Source organism: Perca fluviatilis, chromosome 19 (genome assembly GCF_010015445.1).
Source record: "Perca fluviatilis chromosome 19, GENO_Pfluv_1.0, whole genome shotgun sequence".
Taxonomy (NCBI): domain Eukaryota; kingdom Metazoa; phylum Chordata; class Actinopteri; order Perciformes; family Percidae; genus Perca; species Perca fluviatilis.
The window spans coordinates 2,462,898-2,484,178 of record NC_053130.1 but is presented as its reverse complement, the minus strand read 5'-3'; the positions used below and the strand labels follow the sequence as shown (position 1 = coordinate 2,484,178).

The following is a 21,281-nucleotide window of genomic DNA, read 5'->3' as shown; positions in this document are numbered from 1 at the left end:
GAGGCAATATAAAAAAGATGGAATGAAAAGTACTGCAAGATATATAGCTTATAAATACGTTATCTTTTAATGTGTTAATTATATTTTGTTACATGTTGTATGCCTTAATACTAGTGATGCACCGAATCCAGGCTTAGGATTCAGCCAAATATTGGGCTTTTTGACAGGGTTCGGTTGCTGCAGAATTTTTTCCCCCCGAACCGAAATCTACGCTTGCACTCTGCACGCTACGCTGGTCGCCGTAGTGACGGCGCCGTTGATTTCGGGAAGGTGTTTACGTAGGTGGAGCGTTCAACGCAGTAGGCTGTGAGAAAGTGGACATGGAACTGGTGAGCAGAAAAATTGTTGCTTGGCAGTACTTTCAGTCAAAAGAAGGCCATTCAAGTCCAGCTACATGTTCAATCTGCTCAATGCTGATTGGTCTTGTGTTGGCGAGGACCCTAATCAATACACAACATGGCCGCTGTTACAACATCTGGTATGAAACATCTGAAAGAATACGAGTTGTGCATGAAGGAATCTCCAGACAGCAGCCAGAATGCAGCAACTTCAGGTACGGCAAAGGAAGGACAGTCACAGCTAAGAACTTGTGTTAACCAGACAGTTCCTCTCCCGGGCTGTCAGCCGTTCTCTCGGCAAATGAGAATGGCCGGCTGGTGCTTGTTAGCTAACGTTAGCTTTCTAATTTCACCCTTGCCTTCATCATACACTGGTTAGTGAAAATTTGCCAAACAAAATTGTCACTCATCTGGCGATAGCGATGTGCTTTCCTACGATGTGTGAATTCAACATTAGGTTGTTACATTTAACTATTTTAGAGGCTGTGGACGTTGTTTACTTCATTAATGTGTTTACTGTGTTAATGGACTGAGGATGGGAGTAGATTTCGGTATTCGTTTTCTTAACCAGTGGATTCGGTATTCGGCCGAACCCCAAAAATCTTGATTCGGTGCATGCCTACTTAAAGTGATGGTTAGGAGTAATTTCACCCTAGGGTCCTTTGCACCATGACCTCGAGCCAAACACCCCCCCAGAAGCTTTTTTCACCTGGGTCGAACAGCAGCAGCAGCAGCAGCAGAGACGAGAAGCCAGCAGGCAAGTGTTATTTACATACACTTCTGGTGTACTTACAAACTTTACAATCCATCGTTTTATGAGTGCATAACCTATTTGTACTACTGTAGACGTTTGGTATCATTTCGGGCATTATTAGTGGGGTAATGTTAAGAAACACTTCGGATCCATTAGCCCCTGCGCTAAGCTATTCAGCTGATAACGCTACGCTACGCTAACTCGTCCATTGTTCGACCCAGGTGAAAAAAGCTTCTGGGGGCGTGTTTGGCTCGAGGTCATGGTGCAAAGGACCCTAGGTTGAAATTACTCCGAACCATCACTTTAATACATGTGTGGAAGGGATCTTTAACATATTTTATTTCATTCTTTGTAACTGATACATCACTAAAGCAACACATCGTCGTGCATGTTCTGTTTCACCGTCCTATTCCGTCAGACAGTTTTTTGGTTTTTCCTGTGTTGTCCCTCTGCTTTCTGCCTGAATCCATGTAGCAGCTGGATCATGGCAATATCATAAATCAGAAGGTCACATAGCTCACAAAAATCCATCTTGTCAGGCTTCAAGTAATGTATTTGTGTTGGAGCAGCAGTGAACCAAACAATCTCAGTTACAGGTGTGTTTTTATGTAACAATTTGTATGAAAGCTGCAGCTTTTGAGGAAAACTGTGGTGATTATAATGCAAACTGCTGATCTAAGAACAGATTTATTATCAACATTGATCAATAAAGAAAATCATAATACAGCTTCTTAACCCTCCTGTTGTCCTCGGGTCAAATTTGTCTTTTCAAAAAGTTTCTATATCCGAAAATTTGGGTTTCTTTTAAATGCATTGTCAAAAAAAAATTTAAAAAAATACAGTGGATGGTTCCATAAAATAAATGATCAGTTCACTACTTTCATTGATTTTGGGTGTTTTATAAAATTTTATAGCATTTTGGGGGGGGGGAATTATACAAGAACATTGAAAAAATGGACAAAATGTTTAAAAAAAAGATTTAAAAAAAGAACAAAAACGTCAAACGCAAAAAAAATCCCGACAAAAACATCGGAAAAAGTGACAAAAAACTTGGAAAAAGTGACAAAAACGTGAGAAAACGTGTCGCCGATTTTACTTTAAAATTTGACCCAGAAAAACAAAAAGTTTCAGGTCGACGGGAAGACAACACAAGGCTTAATGTGTTCATAAAGTTTACATCCAGTCTGATTATATGGGTACACTCGATATATGTTAATTTCATAACTTACACCCTCTCATTTACCACTTTTGACAGTATTACAGTTTAGCTTCCAGCTTTTCTAGCGATGTATTTAAGCTCTTTAGGTAATACATTTCAGTTTCCAACTCTGCCAGTGTAAATTAATTAATGCATCGCAGTGGGAATCAAACCTAGGTCTCCTACACCAAAGGCAAGTGATATATCCACTGCACCATAACCACCCACCCATTTTCAGCAGCATGTATTTTCTAGTTATGTTTTCTGTGCAGTTTTGTTCCCACTTCCTCTGGCTGGGTGTTATGGCCAAAATCTGGGTATACATAAAAACATGTATGTATGCATACATACATACATATACAGTACACACACATACACACACACACATACACACACACATACATACACACACAAATCTACCACTTCTACATTATCCTGGGAACCAGACGAATCCGCAAGCTCTTGTTTTATTTGCTCTGGCAGATACGTCTTGTCCCATTCAGACAGATTTCCAGCCGACCAAATCCTGGCCGGGCCAATCACAACGGTTCATCTAATATGAGGCGGGTTTGAGACAGTGACTGACAATTTGCAGATCCTTCACGCTTTTTGCAAAAAAACGTGCTGTCGACATGTTTGGCTCACCATCCCTCGCACTTGATAAAGAGGCATTTTCTAAAACAACCAAGATGGCTACAGCTGATGTGTAACTTTCTGTTGAAGTCATATTTTTAAATTCTGATGGCATGACTTTTTAATTTCAGCTGGAAATAGTTTCTGTTGTTGTGTGCTGCTTCTTGCAGCATGTTTCTGTATTTGGTTGTTTTCTGTATTTGCAGCTCACACAAAGCCCCACACCTTATATTACGTCACCTGAGATAAACCAGGAAACCAGTTAGTTCCTGTTGAGTTGTGACTGAGAAGAGACGCAGCAACAGACAGACGGTAATATTTACCTTTTATTACAAAGCTGTGACCTTAACTGAGGGAGGACAATTACAGGAAGGAGCTCTAAAGTACTGAGGAAGTGAAATACTTTAACTGTAATCTGCTGCAGACTGAAAAAAAACACTTAGAGACCCAAAGTGAAAGTAACTGAGGCAGCTCTCTGCAGCAGGGAGGGCCACACCGTGACACAACTTTAACGTCTGCTGTGTTTTCATCTACACTCAGAGACAAAATGGCTTCCATGTCAGAGAAGGATTTCTGCTGTTCGGTCTGTCATGAAGTCTTTAGAGATCCTGTTGTTCTGTCATGTAGCCACAGCTTATGTAAAGACTGTCTGCAGAGCTGGTGGGCAGAGAAACAGACACATGAGTGTCCAGTTTGTAAGAGAAGATCTTTTTATGAACCACCTCTTAACCTGGAGTTAAAGAAGCTGTGTGAGAGTTTCTTACAGCAGAGAGATCAGAGAGCTCCAGAGGCTCTCTGCAGTCTGCACTCGGAAAAACTCAAACTCTTCTGTCTGGACCATCAGCAGCCAGTGTGTGTCGTCTGCAGAGATTCAGAAAAACACACCAACCACAGATTCAGACCCATCGATGAAGCTGCACGACAACACAAGAAGGAACTCCAGGAATCTCTGGAGCCATTAAAGAAGAAGATAAAGGTTTTTGAACAAGTTAAAGAGGAGTGTGACCAAACAGCAGAACACATGAAGGTCCAGGCCCGACGCACAGAGATGCAGATTAAGGATCAGTTTAAGAAGCTTCACCAGTTTCTAGAGGAGGAAGAGGAGGCCAGGATGGCTGCACTGAGGGATGAAGAGGAGCAGAAGAGTCAGAGGATGAAGGAGAAGATGGAGGCTCTGAGCAGAGAGATAGCAGCTCTTTCAGACACAGTCAGAGCCACAGAGGAGCAGCTGAGAGCTGAAGATGTCTCATTCCTGATTAACTACAAGGCTGCAGTGGAAAGAGTCCAGCAGCGCCCCCTGCTGGATGATCCACAGCTGCTCTCAGGAGCTCTGATAGACGAGGCCAAACACCTGGGCAACCTGAGCTTCAACATCTGGAACAAGATGAAGGACATGGTCTCCTACACTCCTCTGGTTCTGGACCCAAACACTGCTCATCCAAGACTCATCCTGTCTGAAGATCTGACCAGTGTGAAACAAGGAGGAGAGAGACAGAAGCTTCCTGATAATCCAGAGAGGATTGATTCTCACTTCTCTGTTCTGAGCTCTGAGGGCTTTAACTGGGGGACTCACAGCTGGGATGTCAAAGTTGGAGACAATACATTTTGGACACTGGGTGTGTCAGCAGAGTCTGTCCAGAGGAAGGGAATCATACGATCTGGATTATGGACAATATGGTTCTATAAAGGTAAATACTCAGCGTGGTCTCCACCAGCTCCAGACACTGATCTCCCGTTTAAGAAGCAGCTCCATAGGATCAGAGTGACTCTGGACTGGAACAGAGGAAAGCTGTCGTTCTCTGATCCTGATACTAACACACACATACACACCTTCACACACACTTTCACTGAGAGGCTGTTTCCATACGTTAGCACAGGAGAAGCAGTCCCACTGAAGATATCCCCACTGAAGGTCTATGTGACAAAACAACAGGTCTGATAGTCTTTAGTTTGAAGGGGGTGATAATAATAGTAAACAACTGTTCACTTCATGAGTTAATATCTGTCCATCTTTCTATGTACATGTTTACATGTATGAGCAAAAAAGTAAGGACGAAAGGCAAGAATAGGTCAAAACAAACGACAAAACCTTAAAAAAAGGTGAAAACTTCAAAAACTTTGAAAAAAGCAACAAACTTGGATAATAAAAAGACAGTAGAAGTAACTACACCCTTGTAACTGAAAAACATTTTGCAAAAAATGTCACGTACCCCCTGCAGTCCTCCAAAGTACCACTAGGGGGACATATACACCCATTTGAGAAACTGTGAAAGACCATCCAATCACCTGCCAGGGTTTATTTGACAGTGCCCGCCTTTTTCCAAACAGTTTCCAATGACTCATCTAAACAGCAGCTTATGAGAACATTGTTCTGTGACTAGTGGATGTGTTGCCATTTAGACATGACATAGTATCATCATTGTAACATTTATCTATCTTTTGATCATTTGCTATCTTTGATTTGTGTGTTTTTATTCCGATTATTTTGTTCTTGATTTGTTTTAAATGTTTATTTTTGATTTCATTGATTTGTTCGAGGTGTGTGTGGTGAACTGTGGGGAGGAAAGCTAAAATATTTATTTTTAACATTAAGTTTATGATAAAAAAAGATGAAGGCTGCAACTTTTGAGGAAAACTTGTGGTGATTAAAATTCAAACTGCTGATCTAAGAACAGATTTACTATCAACATTGATCAATAAAGAAAATCATAATAAATCTTCTTAACCCTCCTGTTGTCCTCGGGTCAGTTCAAACGCAGGACTTTCACCCAGGAGAGTCGGGATCGCGTCCCGTGTGTGGTGTTTTTCAACCGTTTTTTTTGGTTTGTTTATTTTTTAAAGGGATATGCCACCGTTTGTTGAAATAGGGCTTATCACGGCCTCCCCTAGCTGTAGATAGGTGGGCCAACGCATTTTTTGTGCATGCATTGTTTTGGTCCGGTGCAACACCGGCAGTTAGCTTAGCGTAGTGAATGGAATCCTATGTTGCCGGTTAGCATGTTGTGAGTAAAAGTGAGCCAACAAAAGACAAAAAAACAACCTAATTACTTGCACTGAGACAAAAAATGCGTTGGCCCACCTATCTACAGCCAGGGTAGACCATGATAAGCACTATTTCAACAAACAGTGGCGTATTCCTTTAAGCCTTCCCCAATGTTTCTTTCCTAAACCCAACCGTTTATTGTTGTCCTAAGCGTGTGACGTTGGTCACCTTCGTGTTTTTGTAGTTTTTTTGTGTTACTAAAGCCTTTCCCAATGTTCTTTACCTAAACCCACGCGTGTGACGTTGTTCTTGCGATAGTACAGCGTAGACATACACATGGACAGCTCAAAATTCGTACAGATAACACGCCATTTGGCTTTAGGAAAGTGGCGTGTATGTTTACGCAAAGTAATGATGTCATGTTGTCATTTCATAACTTACACTCTCTCATCTTTCACTTTTGACAGTATTACAGTTCAGCTTCCAACTCTGCCAGTTTTTGGGTTTTCAGTAGATTGGACAATTGGACAATTAATTTCAGATTCCTGCATTTTTAGCAGCACTTTGAAATTGATTTCAGCATTCACACGCATTTCCTTTAGGAATTTTATTTTACTAGTTATGTTTTCTGTGCAGTTTTGTTCATACTTCCTCTAGCTGGGTGTTAAGACCAAAATCTGGACACACACACACATATACATACATACGCACACACATACTGTACATCCATAAATACATTCACACATACATGCATACATACATACATACACACACACATACATACATACACACACACATACATACATACACACATACTGTACATCCATAAATACATTAACACATACATGCATACATACATACATACACACACATACATTTACATACACACACACACACACGACACACACACACACACTCCCTCACATCCTTACTCACACGCTTCCAGGCTCACACGCACAGACACACACACACACACACACACACACACACACACGCACAGACACACACACACACAGACACACACACGCACAGACACACACACACACACACACACACACACACACTCTCAGCAGGTCAAACAGAGGAGTCTTTGTGTTGCTGTAGGCCTCAATCTGTAAATGAAGCGACACACACTGAACAAACACTCCCACAAGTCCATAAAGAGAGGCCGTCGTTTACCCAGCATCCTCTCTGTCTATCTCTTCATGTGATCTCTCTCTGTTCACCTGCAATATTCAGGAAATGAAGCTTTTATTTTGATGTGAACAGATAAAACCACCCGCATCAGGAGATAATGCAGTTTATCTTCAATCAGCGCCATGGGTCTGCGGTCTTCCCAATCCGGTTTTCAACCCTCGCCACTCCTGCTGGTAGTCATGTTTATATCTAAACAAAGCGCCGTCCTTTACCTTACTTCATCTGAGACAAACCAGGAAACCAGTTAGTTCCTGTTGAGTTGTCAGGGAGAAGAGACGCACCGACAGACAGACAGACGGTAATATTTACCTTTTATTACAAAGCTGTGACTTTAACTGAGGGAGGACAGTTACAGGAAGGAGCTCTAAAGTACTGAATAAGTGAAATACTTTAACTGTAATCTGCTGCAGACTGAAAAAAACACTTAGAGACTCAAAGTTAAAGTAACTGAGGCAACTTTCTGCACAAGGGAGAGGCACACTGTGACACAACACCGTCTGCTGTGTTTTTATTTGCACTCAGAGACAAAATGGCTTCCATGTCAGAGGAGGATTTCTGCTGTTCGGTCTGTCATGAAGTCTTTAGAGATCCTGTTCTTCTGTCATGTAGCCACAGCTTCTGTAAAGACTGTCTGCAGAGCTGGTGGGCAAAGAAACCAACACAGGAGTGTCCAGTTTGTAAAAGAAGATCTTTTTATGAACCGGCTTGTAACCTGGAGTTAAAGAAGCTGTGTGAGAGTTTCTTACAGCAGAGAGATCAGAGAGCTTCAGAGGCTCTCTGCAGTCTGCACTCTGAGAAACTCAAACTCTTCTGTCTGGACCATCAGCAGCCAGTGTGTGTCGTCTGCAGAGATTCAGAAAAACACACCAACCACAGATTCAGACCCATCGATGAAGCTGCACGACAACACAAGAAGAAACTCCAGGAAACTCTGGAGCCCTTAAAGAAGAAGTTAAAGGTTTTTGAACAAGTTAAAGTGAAGTTTGATCAAACAGCAGAACACCTGAAGGTCCAGGCCCGACGCACAGAGACGCAGATTAAGGATCAATTTAAGAAGCTTCACCAGTTTCTAGAAGAGGAAGAGGAGGCCAGGATGGCTGCACTGAGGGAGGAAGAGGAGCAGAAGAGTCAGAGGATGAAGGAGAAGATGGAGGCTCTGAGCAGAGACATAGCAGCTCTTTCAGACACAGTCAGAGCCACAGAGGAGCAGCTGAGAGCTGAAGACATCTCATTCCTGATCAACTACAAGGCTGCAGTGGAAAGAGTCCAGCAGCGCCCCCTGCTGGATGATCCACAGCTGCTCTCAGGAGCTCTGATAGACGAGGCCAAACACCTGGGCAACCTGAGCTTCAACATCTGGAACAAGATGAAGGACTTGGTCTCCTTCACTCCTCTGGTTCTGGATCCAAACACTGCTCAACCAAGACTCATCCTGTCTGAAGATCTGACCAGTGTGAGACTAGGAGACAGGCAGAAGCTTCCTGATAATCCCGAGAGGGTTGATTTACTCTTCTCCCTCTCTGTCCTGGGCTCTGAGGGCTTTAACTCAGGGACTCACAGCTGGGATGTCGAGGTTGGAGACAATACAGACTGGGAACTGGGTGTGTTAGCAGAGTCTGTCCAGAGGAAGGGACTCATACAGTCTGGAATATGGATAATATTGTTCTCTGAAGGTAAATACTCAGCAGTGTCTCCATCAGCTCCAGACACTGATCTCCCATTTAATAAGCAGCTCCAGAGGATCAGAGTGACTCTGGACTGGAACAGAGGAAAGCTGTCGTTCTCTGATCCTGATACTAACACACACATACACACCTTCACACACACTTTCACTGAGAGGCTGTTTCCATACTTTAGCATAGGAGAAGCAGTCCCACTGAAGATATCACCACTGAAGGTCTGTGTGACAAAACAACAGGTCTGATAGTCTTTAGTTTGAAGGGGGTGATAATAATAGTAAACAACTGTTCACTTTGTAAGTTAATATCTGTCCATCTATCTATGTAGATGTATACATGTACGAGCAAATCTTCTGAAATAAATGCTCAAATACTGTAAGTCCAAACTTTATATTTGCAGCAGCAAACAGTAACGGGAAACAGCAGTTTTCTCCCTAATTTTATTTAAAGTCAAAAATGGGGGTTTTCTCCTTGTTCTTATATTTTAATTAATGTTGCGCTTCACTGTGTAGAATAATGTTCGTGCAGACTTTGACACTGGAAGGCTGTTTGTATGACACACACACACACACACACACACACTCTAGAAGGCTGTTTTGTCATCCAGTGATCAAAGTGTAAAGTTTCTAAAGAGGCGGGGCTACAAGTGAGATTTGTGACATCACAAATAGATGGAAGCCAATACTGGTCCAATATTCAGTTTACACAAATTCGCTTCACACGCACAGTGTGAAGCGCCTGGTGCAGGTGTGTTTAGGGCGTGTCCAAATCCACTTTTGCTAGTTGACGGCGAATAAAAGGGTCCGTGCGCCGGGTGCACGGTTCTAAAGGGTTGTACTTAGTGTCTTCATTAATTCATAGGTGTGTTTTGGGCGTAACATGCAATAAACCAATCAGAGATCATCTCCCATTCCCTTTAAAAGCCAGGCGCATTTGGACCTTGGAGCATTGCTATTATGATGGAGGATTTGCACCAAAAAACTAATAAGGAAAGTAAGGAAGAAAGGCAAGAATAGGTCAAAACAAATGACAAAACCTTAAAAAAAGGTGATAAACTTCAAAAACTGCGACAAAAATTTTGAAAAACACGACAAACTTGGAGAATAAAATGACAGTAGAAGTAACTACAGCCTTGTAACTGAAAAGCATTTTGCAAAAAATTTCACATACCCCCTGCAGTCCTCCAAAGTACCCCTAGGGGGACACGTACCCCCATTTGAGAAATCAGAATCAGAAATACTTTAATAATCCCAGGGGGAAATTATTTTCGTTACCACTCCAGATATACAAACAACAAATAAAAACAACATATATTATCAATACTTTAAACATATATAATAAAAACAAATATACAGTAATAATATATAAAATATGAAATATGAAATGTACAGCGAATAAACACTAATAGACCATCCAATCACCTGCCAGGGTTTATTTGAAAGTGCCCGCCCTTTTCCAAACAGTTTCCAATGACGGCTTCTCAGATATTTCTGTGGAAATCAAAAATTTTGCGTGTCAGCTTACGTGACTGCAGCAGTGTTACAAACCTGCGTCACAGCCGAGCTAATGTAAACAGCAGCTTATGAGAACATTGTTCTGTCACTAGTGAATGTGTTGCCATTTAGACATGACATAGTATCATCATTGTTACATTTATCTATCTTTTCATCATTTGCTGTCTTTGATTTGTGTGTTTTTATTCTGATTATTTTGTTCTTGATTTGTTTTAAATGTTTGTTTTTGATTTTATTTCATTGAGTTGATCGAGTTGTGTATGGTGAACTCTGGGGAGGAAAGTTAAAATATATGTTTTACATTGATTTTATGACAAAAAAGATGAAATACTGAACTTATGTTTATTGAGAGTTTGCTGTAAATGTCTGATGGGTATTCTTTTCTGTTTTCTAATTAATTTTATGTAACAATTTGTATGAAGGCTGCAGCTTTTGAGGAAAACTGTGGTGATTATAATGCAAACTGCTGATCTAAGAACAGATTTATTATCAACATTGACCAATAAAGAAAATCATAATAAATCTTCTTAACCCTCCTGGTGTCCTCGGGTCAAATTTGACCCATTTTCAAAAAGTTTCTATATCAGAAAATTTGGGTTTCTATTTAAACCAAATTGTCAAAAAAATAAATAATACTGTAGATGGTTCCGTAAAATAAATGATCAGTTCACATTTTTCATTGAATTTGGGTGTTTTATTCAATTTTAAAGCATTTTGGGGTAAAAAATGATACAAGAACATTGAAAAAAATGGACAAAATGTCTAAAAAAAGATTTTAAAAAAGTGGGGAAAAAATAACAAAAACGTCAAAAAGGCACAAAAAACTTGGAATAAAGTGACAGAAATGTCGGGAAAAGTGAGAAAAAGTGCTGACCAATTTTAATTTTAAATTTTGACCCAGAAAAAGAAAAAGTGGCAGGTCAACGTGAAGACAACACAAGGATTAAAGAAGAATTCTGTCACAAAATGAACCTAGGGGTTAATAACATAGGTGTACCAAGTCGATCGATCTCTGGGATATGTTTTCATGCTAATCAAATGCGTCTATAGCTTGAAATAAGCTACAGCAAACCGGTGGTTAGCTTCTAAAGCTAGCCTTTGGGGCAGAGGGTAAATCGCTATTTCTATACCACTAACAAGGCTCAAAATATCACCTCACTTCCACGGTAGCATAATGAGGGTCCCTACATGTAAACTGAAGCATTGAGAACTTTGTAAGTGTACAGACAGTTTATTAAAAACATAGATTATAAAGACTGTAGGGTTCATGTATACATGCAGGCGCCATCTTGGGAAACAGTCATGACCAGTCGAACCAGTAACCAGTAACCAGTAACCAGTAACATAGCTCAAGCACGCGTTCGTCGTTCGACTGGTCATGACTGGAATTGTCCTTTTAATGTGTTCATAAAGTTTGCATCCAGTCTGATTATATGGATACACTCGATATATGTTCATTTCATAACTTACACCCTCTCATTTACCACTTTTGACAGTATTACAGTTTAGCTTCCAGCTTTTCTAGTGATGTATTTCAGCTCTGACCTCTTTATGTAATACAGTTCAGCTTCCAACTCTGCCACTGTTCAGGGTTTTCAGCAGTACATTGGAGCTTTAAGATTTTTCAGACAATTAATTTTAGATTTCTGCATTTTCAGCGGCACTTTGGAATTGATTTCAGCTTTCAGCATTCACACACATTTCCTTCAGGAATTGCATTTTCTAGTAATGTTTTCTGTGCAGTTTTGTTCCCACACATACAGTACATACATACATACATACACATACACACACTCTTACATACATACATACATACATACATACACATACACACACTCTTACATACATACATACACATACAGTACATACATACATACATATACATACACACACTCTTACATACATACATACATACATACATACACATACACACACTCTTACATACATACATACATACATACACACACACACACACACAAACCTACTACTTCTGCATTATCCTGGGAACCAGACGAATCTGCAAGCTCTTGTTTTATTTGCACTGGCAGATACGTCTTGTACGTTTCTGTATTTGGTTGTTTTCTGTATTTGCAGCACACACACACACATACTCACAAACACACACACACACACACATACATTACCGCCGCTCACAATCACAACGACGCCACACACACACACACACACTCGCTCACTCACACATAAACACACACACACACACAAACGTTCCCTTTAAGATATTTCAGCTGCCTGACAAAGCTCCACACCTTACATTACGTCATCTGAGACAAACCAGGTAAACCATTTTGTTCCTGTTGAGTTGTCAGTGAGAAGAGACGTAGCGACAGATAGACGGTAAGATTTACCTTTTATTACAAAGCTGTGACTTTAACTGAGGGAGGACAGTTACAGGAAGGAGCTCTAAAGTACTGAAGAAGTGAAATACTTTAACTGTAATCTTCTGCAGACTGAAAAATACACTTTGAGACTCAAAGTGAAAGTAACTGAGGCAGCTTTCTGCAGCAGGGAGGCGCACACTGTGACACAACTTTAACGCCGTTTGCTGTGTTTTTATCTGCACTCAGAGACAAAATGGCTTCCATGTCAGAGGAGGATTTCTGCTGTGCGGTCTGTCATGAAGTCTTTAGAGATCCTGTTGTTCTGTCATGTAGCCACAGCTTCTGTAAAGACTGTCTGAAGAGCTGGTGGGCAGAGAAACAGACACAGGAGTGTCCAGTTTGTAAGAGAAGATCTTTTTATGAACCACCTTGTAACCTGGAGTTAAAGAAGCTGTGTGAGAGCTTCTTACAGCAGAGAGATCAGAGAGCTTCAGAGGCTCTCTGCAGTCTGCACTCTGAGAAACTCAAACTCTTCTGTCTGGACCATCAGCAGCCAGTGTGTGTCGTCTGCAGAGATTCAGAAAAACACACCAACCACAGATTCAGACCCATCAATGAAGCTGCACGACAACACAAGAAGAAACTCCAGGAATCTCTGGAGCCCTTAAAGAAGAAGATAAAGGTTTTTGAACAAGTTAAAGTGAAGTTTGATCAAACAGCAGAACACCTGAAGGTCCAGGCCCGACGCACAGAGACGCAGATTAAGGATCAGTTTAAGAAGCTTCACCAGTTTCTAGAGGAGGAAGAGGAGGCCAGGATGGCTGCACTGAGGGAGGAAGAGGAGCAGAAGAGTCAGAGGATGAAGGAGAAGATGGAGGCTCTGAGCAGAGTCATAGCAGCTCTTTCAGACACAGTCAAAGCCACAGAGGAGCAGCTGAGAGCTGAAGACGTCTCATTCCTGATCAACTACAAGGCTGCAGTGGAAAGAGTCCAGCAGCGCCCCCTGCTGGATGATCCACAGCTGCTCTCAGGAGCTCTGATAGACGAGGCCAAACACCTGGGCAACCTGAGCTTCAACATCTGGAACAAGATGAAGGACATGGTCTCCTACACTCCTCTGATTCTGGACCCAAACACTGCTTATCCAGAACTCATCTTGTCTGAAGATCTGACCAGTGTGAGACTAGGAGGAGAGAGACAGAAGCTTCCTGATAATCCAGAGAGGATTGATTCTCACTTCTCTGTTCTGAGCTCTGAGGGCTTTAACTCAGGGACTCACAGCTGGGATGTCGAGGTTGGAGACAATACATTTTGGACACTGGGTGTGTTAGCAGAGTCTGTCCAGAGGAAGGGAATCATACGATCTGGATTATGGACAATATGGTTCTATAGAGGTAAATACTCAGCGTGGTCTCCACCAGCTCCAGACACTGATCTCCCATTTAAGCAGCAGCTCCAGAGGATCAGAGTGACTCTGGACTGGAACAGAGGAAAGCTGTCGTTCTCTGATCCTGATACCAACACACACATACACACCATCACACACACTTTCACTGAGAGGCTGCTTCCATACGTTAGCACAGGAGAAGCAGTCCCACTGAAGATATCACCACTGAAGGTCTATGTGACAAAACAACAGGTCTGATAGTCTTTAGTTTGAAGGGGGTGATAATAATAGTAGTTAATAGTTAATATCTGTCCATCTATGTATGTACATGTTTACAAGTATGAGCAAAAAAAGTAAGGATGAAAGGCAAGAATAGGTCAAAACAAACAACAAAACCTTAAAAAAAGGTGAAAACTTCAAAAACAGCGACAAAAACGTTGAAAAAAGCAGCAAACTTAGATAATAAAAAGACAGTAGAAGTAACTACAGCCTTGTAACTGAAAAACATTTTGCAAAAAATGTCACGTACCCCCTGCAGTCCTCCAAAGTACCCCTAAGGGGACACGGACCCCCATTTGAGAAACACTGATAGACCTTCCAATCACCTGCCAGGGTTTATTTAAAAGTGCCCGCCCTTTTCCAAACAGTTTCCAATAACGGCTTCTAAGATATTTCTGTGGAAACCAAAAATTTTGCGTGTCAGCTTATGTGACTGCAGCAGTGTTACAAACCTGCGTCACAGCCGAGCTAATGTAAACAGCAGCTTATGAGAACATTGTTCTGTCACTAGTGAATGTGTTGCCATTTAGACATGACATAGTATCATCATTGTAACATTTATCTATCTTTTGATCATTTGCTATCTTTGATTTATGTGTTTTTATTCTGATTATTTTGTTCTTGATTTGTTTTAAATGTTTATTTTTGATTTCATTGATTTGATCGAGGTGTGTGTGGTGAACTCTGGAAAGGAAAGCTAAAATATTTGTTTTACATTAAGTTTATGAAAAAAAGAAGAAATACTAAACTTATGTTGAGAGTTTGCTGTAAATGTCTGATGGGTATTCTTTTCTGTTTTCTTATTCATTTTATGTAATAATTTGTATAAAGGCTTCAGCTTTTGAGGAAAACTTGTGCTGATTATAATGGAAACTGCTGATCTGATCTGAACAGATTTATTATCAACATTGATCAATAAAGAAAATCATAATAAATCTTTTTAACTCGCCTGATGTCCTCGGGTCAAATTTGACCCGTTTTCAAAAAGTTTCTATATCAGAAAATTTGGGTTTCATTTAACCACATTATCAAAAAAATAAAAAATAAGCTGGATGGTTCCGTAAAATAAATGATCAGTTCACAACTTTCATTTAATTTGGATGTTTTATTCAATTTTATAGCATTTTGGGGGGGGGGGGAATTATACAAGAACATTGAAAAAATTGACAAAATGTTTAAAAAAATGATTTAGAAAAATAACAAAAACGTCAAAAAAATCCCGACAAATACATCTGAAGAAGTGACAAAAACGTGAGAAAAAGTATTGCCAATTTTACTTTAAAATTTCACCCAGAAAAACAAAAAGTTGCAGGTCGACGGAAAGACAACACAAGGCTTAATGTGTTCATAAAGTTTACATTCAGTCTGATTATATGGATACACTCGATATATGTTCATTTCATAACTCACACCCTCTCATTTTCTACTTTTGACAGTATTACAGTTTAGCTTCCAGCTTTTCTAGCGATGTATTTCAGCTCTGACCTCTTTAGGTAATACATTTCAGCTTCCAACTCTGCCAGTGTTCAACGTTTTCAGCAGTAAATTGGAGCTTTAAGATTTTCAGACAATTAATTTCTGATTTCTGCATACATGCATGCATGCATACATACATACTCACATAGTATAAATACACTACCAGTCAAAAGTTTTAGAACACCCCAATTTTTCCAGGTTTTTATTGAAATTCATGCAGTTTAATGTCTTATTGTACTCTGAAATGAAAGAATAGAACAAATGAACAATTTAAGTTAAAAAAGAAATCATGGAATCAATTTATAAACCAAAATGTATTCAAAATGTTTGACTCATCAAAGTAGCTCCCTTTGGCAGATATAACAGCTGAACACACTCGTGGCATTCTTTCTACAATGGAAATCAAATATTCTTCAGAAATTTATTCCCAACTCTGTGGCAGAAGTTCCCATAAATGTGTGCCACTTGTAGGTTGCTTTGCTTTCACTTTTCTGTCCAGTTCATCCCAAACCAGCTCAATGGGGTTTAAGTCTGGTGACTGTGCTGGCCACTCCATGTTTTTAAGCTTACCATCTTGTTGTTTTTTGCTAAGGTACTTCTGGCATAGCTTGGACTTATGTTTTGGGTCATTATCTTGCTGTAGGATGAACCCCTGACCAGCTAGGCGCATACCAGAGGGTACTACCTGGCGCTGCAAAATGCTGTGGTAGCTGTTTTGGTTCAGGGTGCCTTTCACTCTGTACAAATAACCAACCCTGGATCCAGCAAAACAGCCCCAGACCATCACGCTTCCTCCTCCATGTTTGACAGTTGATGTCACACACAGAGGAACCATCCTTTTGCCTACTAGACGGCGTACAAAAATCCTGTGTGATGAACCAAAGATTTTTATTTTTATTCATCAGTCCATAACACCTTCTTCCAGTCTTCAGTAGTCCATTGGCAGTGTTTCTTGGCCCAGGCAAGCCTCTCTTTCTTATTCTGACGTCTTAGCAATGGCTTTCTTGCTGCAACTCGACCTATCAAACCTGCAGCTCCAAGTCTTCTCTTTACAGTTGAAACTGAGACTTGCTTATTACGACCACTATTAAGCTGTGCTTGAAGCTGTTGTCCTGTGAGCCGCCTATCACGCAAGCTGTTGACTCTCAGACACTTGTCTTCTGATTCTGTTGTGGCTTTGGGTCTGCCAGACCTCTTCCTGTCAGAGTTTCCCCCAGTTTCTAAGTGCCTTTTGATGGTGAAGAATACTGTACTCACTGACACCTTGACTTTCTTCGCAATTTCTCTGTAGGAAAGACCAACATTCTTAAGTGGTATGATGGTCTGTCTCTCTTCCATTGTTAATTGCATTTTCCCCGCCATTTTTATGGCAACACACTACTTTCTGCAGTACAATACTGTTCAAATAATGCTCACGAGCGTATGGTACCACAGTGTGTTCCACCAATACTTTTATACAAACAGAGGGGGTTGTAAGTAATCCAGACCAGTTGGAACACCTGTGGGAATAGGTAGCACAAACTTTCAAAGCTTGATCAACCTCCATTGCTGCAAAACAGCTTTACATTGTTAACCCATTTCTTGTTCCCTGAAAAAGGCCTTTTTGTAAAATTCTGAAATGTACATTATTTTTCAGTTTTGGGTAACCTTACTTTTTTTTTCACCTCAGGCAGTTCACCACTTAACTTTGTACCATTTCAAGCTATTCATTGGACTTGAACTGATAAAATTTCAAAATTAAAAAAACCTTCGGGCATGGCGAACAATGTGGTACGAGTGTATATGTATATATACACAATATATATAAAGTATATATCTCAATCAACAGTAACAAGTTGGCAGAATTGGACAAGCAATTCCAAGGGCCTGCATGCATACAGTGCAGTACTGTCAATACTGTAAACAGTGTCTGATACAGTAAACAGTAGTACATTACAGTAAAGAATGATGATGAAATATTACATCCACAGATCATGTAGTCTAATTGGTTCATGCTCCACGCTAGTTGGTGACAATGAATCTCATTATCTCTAAACTTTCATGATCTAAACATGGAATATTGTTTGTCTGTAATGCAACAGTTACTTATCATTTTTGAGTAGTTTTATCGATTGTCATTGTATCATTGTAATGGAATGAATAGATAATCATCTGAAATGTAATGTGTGAATTGCCTTTTGAAATAGTAGTACTTTGATGTTAAGTTGTTGGAGATCAAATAGTTTCTGTTCTTTGTGTGCTGGTTCTTGCAGCATGTTTATGTTTAGATTTGGTTTTTCTGTATTTGAAGCTCACATACACACTCACACACACACACACACATGCACCACACGCACACACACACACACACACATACACAAACACACGCACACACATGCTCACGCACACTCTCATACACTCACAAACACACACACACACGCTCACACACACACACTCCCTGCTCCACACCTTATATTACGTCATCTGAGACAAACCAGGAAACCACTTAGTTCCTGTTGAGTTGTCAGTTAGAAGACACGCACCGACAGACAGACGGTAATATTTACCTTTTATTACAAAGCTGTGACTTTAACTGAGGGAGGACAGTTACAGGAAGGAGCTCTAAAGTACTGAAGAAGTGAAATACTTTAACTGTAATCTGCTGCAGACTGAAAAAAACACTTTGAGACTCAAAGTGAAAGTAACTGAGGCAGCTTTCTGCAACACTGTGACACAACTTTAACACCGTCTGTTGTGTTTTTATCTGCACTCAGAGACAAAATGGCTTCTATGTCAGAGGAGGATTTCTGCTGTTCGGTCTGTCATGAAGTCTTTAGAGATCCTGTTCTTCTGTCATGTAGCCACAGCTTCTGTAAAGACTGTCTGAAGAGCTGGTGGAGAGAGAAAACAACACAGGAGTGTCCAGTTTGTAAGAGAAGATCTTCAAAGTCAGAACCACCTTGTAACCTGGAGTTAAAGAAGCTGTGTGAGAGTTTCTTACAGCAGAGAGATCAGAGAGCTTCAGAGGCTCTCTGCAGTCTGCACTCTGAGAAACTCAAACTCTTCTGTCTGGACCATCAGCAGCCGGTGTGTGTCGTCTGCAGAGATTCAGAAAAACACACCAACCACAGATTCAGACCCATCGATGAAGCTGCACGACAACACAAGAAGGAACTCCAGGAAACTCTGGAGCCATTAAAGAAGAAGATAAAGGTTTTTGAACAAGTTAAAGTGAAGTTTGATCAAACAGCAGAACACCTGAAGGTCCAGGCCCGACACACAGAGACGCAGATTAAGGATCAGTTTAAGAAGCTTCACCAGTTTCTAGAAGAGGAAGAGGAGGCCAGGTTGGCTGCACTGAGGGAGGAAGAGGAGCAGAAGAGTCAGAGGATGAAGGAGAAGATGGAGGCTCTGAGCAGAGACATAGCAGCTCTTTCAGACACAGTCAGAGCCACAGAGGAGCAGCTGAGAGCTGAAGACGTCTCATTCCTGATCAACTACAAGGCTGCAGTGGAAAGAGTCCAGCAGCGCCCCCTGCTGGATGATCCACAGCTGCTCTCAGGAGCTCTGATAGACGAGGCCAAACACCTGGGCAACCTGAGCTTCAACATCTGGAACAAGATCAAGGACATGGTCTCCTTCACTCCTCTGATTCTGGACCCAAACACTGCTGATCCAAGACTCATCCTGTCTGAAGATCTGACCGGTGTGAGACGAGGAGAGAGACAGAAGCTTCCTGATAATCCAGAGAGGTTTGATTCACTCTTCTCCCGCTCTGTCCTGGGCTCTGAGGGCTTTAACTCAGGGACTCACAGCTGGGATGTCGAGGTTGGAGACAATACATGCTGGATGCTGGGTGTGTTAGCAGAGTCTGTCCAGAGGAAGCAGATAAATTCTGGATTTTGGGTAATATTGTTCTATAAAGGTGAATACACAGCGTGGCCTCCACCAGCTCCAAACACTGATCTCCCGTTTAATAAGCAGCTCCAGCGGATCAGAGTGACTCTGGACTGGAACAGAGGAAAGCTGTTGTTCTCTGATCCTGATACTAACACACACATACACACCATCACACACACTTTCACTGAGAGGCTGCTTCCATACGTTAGCACAGGAGAAGCAGTCCCACTGAAGATATCACCACTGAAGGTCTATGTGACAAAACAACAGGTCTGATAGTCTTTAGTTTGAAGGGGGTGATAATAATAGTAAACAACTGTTTACTTCATGAGTTAATATCTGTCCATCTATCTATGTACATGTATACATGTATGAGCAAAAAAGTAAGGACGAAAGGCAAGAATAGGTCAAAACAAATGACAAAACCTTAAAAAAAAGGTGAAAACTTCAAAAACAGCGACAAAAACTTTGAAAAAAGCAACAAACTTGGAGAATAAAAAGACAGTAGAAGTAACTACAGCCTTGTAACTGAAAAACATTTTGCAAAAAATGTCACGTACCCCCTGCAGTCCTCCAAAGTACCCCTAAGGGGACACATACACCCATTTGAGAAACACTGATAGACCTTCCAATCACCTGCCAGGGTTTATTTGAAAGTGCCCGCCCTTTTGCAAACAGTTTCCAAAGATGGCTTCTCAGATAGTTCTGTGGTAACCAAAAATGTTTCTATCTTTTCATCATTTGCTATCTTTGATTTGTGTGTTTTTATTCTGATTATTTTGTTCTTGATTTTGTTTTCAATGACGGCTTCTCAGATATTTATGTGGAAACTAAAAATTTTGCGCGTCAGCTTACGTGACTTCAGCAGTGTAACACAACCTGCGTCACAGCCGAGCTGATCTAAGCAGCAGCTTATGAGAACATTGTTCTGTCACTAGTGAATGTGTTGCCATTTAGACATGACATAGTATCATCATTGTTATATTTATCTATCTTTTCATCATTTGCTGTCTTTGATTTGTGTGTTTTTATTCTGATTATTTTGTTCTTGATTTGTTTTAAATGTTTGTTTTTGATTTTATTTCATTGAGTTGATCGAGTTGTGTATGGTGAACTCTGGGGAGGAAAGTTACAATATATGTTTTACATTGATTTTATGATAAAAAAAGATTAAATACTGAACTTATGTTTATTGAGAGTTTGCTGTAAATGTCTGATGGGTATTCTGTTCTGTTTTCTAATTAATTTTATGTAACAATTTGTATAAAGGCTTCAGCTTTTGAGGAAAACTGTGGTGATTATAATGCAAACTGCTGATCTAAGAACAGATTTATTATCAACATTGATCAATAAAGAAAATCATAATAAATCTTCTTAACTCTCCTGGTGTCCTCGCGTCAAATTTGACCCATTTTCAGAAAGTTCCTATATCAGAAGATTTGTGTTTCTTTCCACCGCATTGTCAAAAAAATGAAAAATACCGTGGATGGTTTCGTAAAATAAATGATCAGTTCACTACTTTCATTGAATTTGGGTGTTTTATAAAATTTTATAGAACTTTTTTGGGGGGGGGGGGTTATAAGAACATTGAAAAATTGACAAAATGTCTAAAAAAAGATTAATAA

At 40.5% G+C, this 21,281-nt stretch overlaps 4 protein-coding genes across 4 annotated transcripts; all 4 read left to right on the top strand.

The window, feature by feature from the left end:
• Positions 1–3,196: 3,196 nt before the first annotated feature.
• LOC120548297 (nuclear factor 7, brain-like) lies at positions 3,197–5,653 on the top strand. Its single transcript, XM_039784442.1, has one exon. The coding sequence runs from the start codon at positions 3,471–3,473 to the stop codon at positions 4,860–4,862; it is 1,392 nt and encodes a 463-aa protein (XP_039640376.1). The 5' UTR covers positions 3,197–3,470; the 3' UTR covers positions 4,863–5,653.
• Positions 5,654–6,921: 1,268 nt separating this feature from the next.
• On the top strand, positions 6,922–9,580 carry LOC120548295 (nuclear factor 7, brain-like). The gene is made up of 2 exons (XM_039784439.1): positions 6,922–7,401; positions 7,626–9,580. Exon 2 carries the CDS (start codon positions 7,633–7,635, stop codon positions 9,025–9,027), a length of 1,395 nt encoding a protein of 464 aa, XP_039640373.1. The 5' UTR covers positions 6,922–7,401; positions 7,626–7,632; the 3' UTR covers positions 9,028–9,580.
• A 3,029-nt stretch (positions 9,581–12,609) lies between these two features.
• On the top strand, positions 12,610–14,405 carry LOC120548296 (nuclear factor 7, brain-like). The gene has a single exon (XM_039784441.1). It carries the CDS (start codon positions 12,889–12,891, stop codon positions 14,278–14,280), a length of 1,392 nt encoding a protein of 463 aa, XP_039640375.1. The 5' UTR covers positions 12,610–12,888; the 3' UTR covers positions 14,281–14,405.
• Positions 14,406–18,259: 3,854 nt separating this feature from the next.
• Positions 18,260–20,114, top strand: LOC120548299 (nuclear factor 7, brain-like). Its single transcript, XM_039784444.1, has 2 exons — positions 18,260–18,312; positions 18,531–20,114. The coding sequence occupies exon 2, from the start codon at positions 18,538–18,540 to the stop codon at positions 19,930–19,932; it is 1,395 nt and encodes a 464-aa protein (XP_039640378.1). The 5' UTR covers positions 18,260–18,312; positions 18,531–18,537; the 3' UTR covers positions 19,933–20,114.
• The last annotated feature ends 1,167 nt before the right edge of the window (positions 20,115–21,281 follow it).

Coding starts and splice junctions, on each gene's coding strand:
- LOC120548297 (XM_039784442.1), top strand. CDS start 3,471: ATGGCTTCCATGTCAGAGAAGGATTTCTGCTGTTCGGTCTGTCATGAA.
- LOC120548295 (XM_039784439.1), top strand. CDS start 7,633: ATGGCTTCCATGTCAGAGGAGGATTTCTGCTGTTCGGTCTGTCATGAA.
- LOC120548296 (XM_039784441.1), top strand. CDS start 12,889: ATGGCTTCCATGTCAGAGGAGGATTTCTGCTGTGCGGTCTGTCATGAA.
- LOC120548299 (XM_039784444.1), top strand. CDS start 18,538: ATGGCTTCTATGTCAGAGGAGGATTTCTGCTGTTCGGTCTGTCATGAA.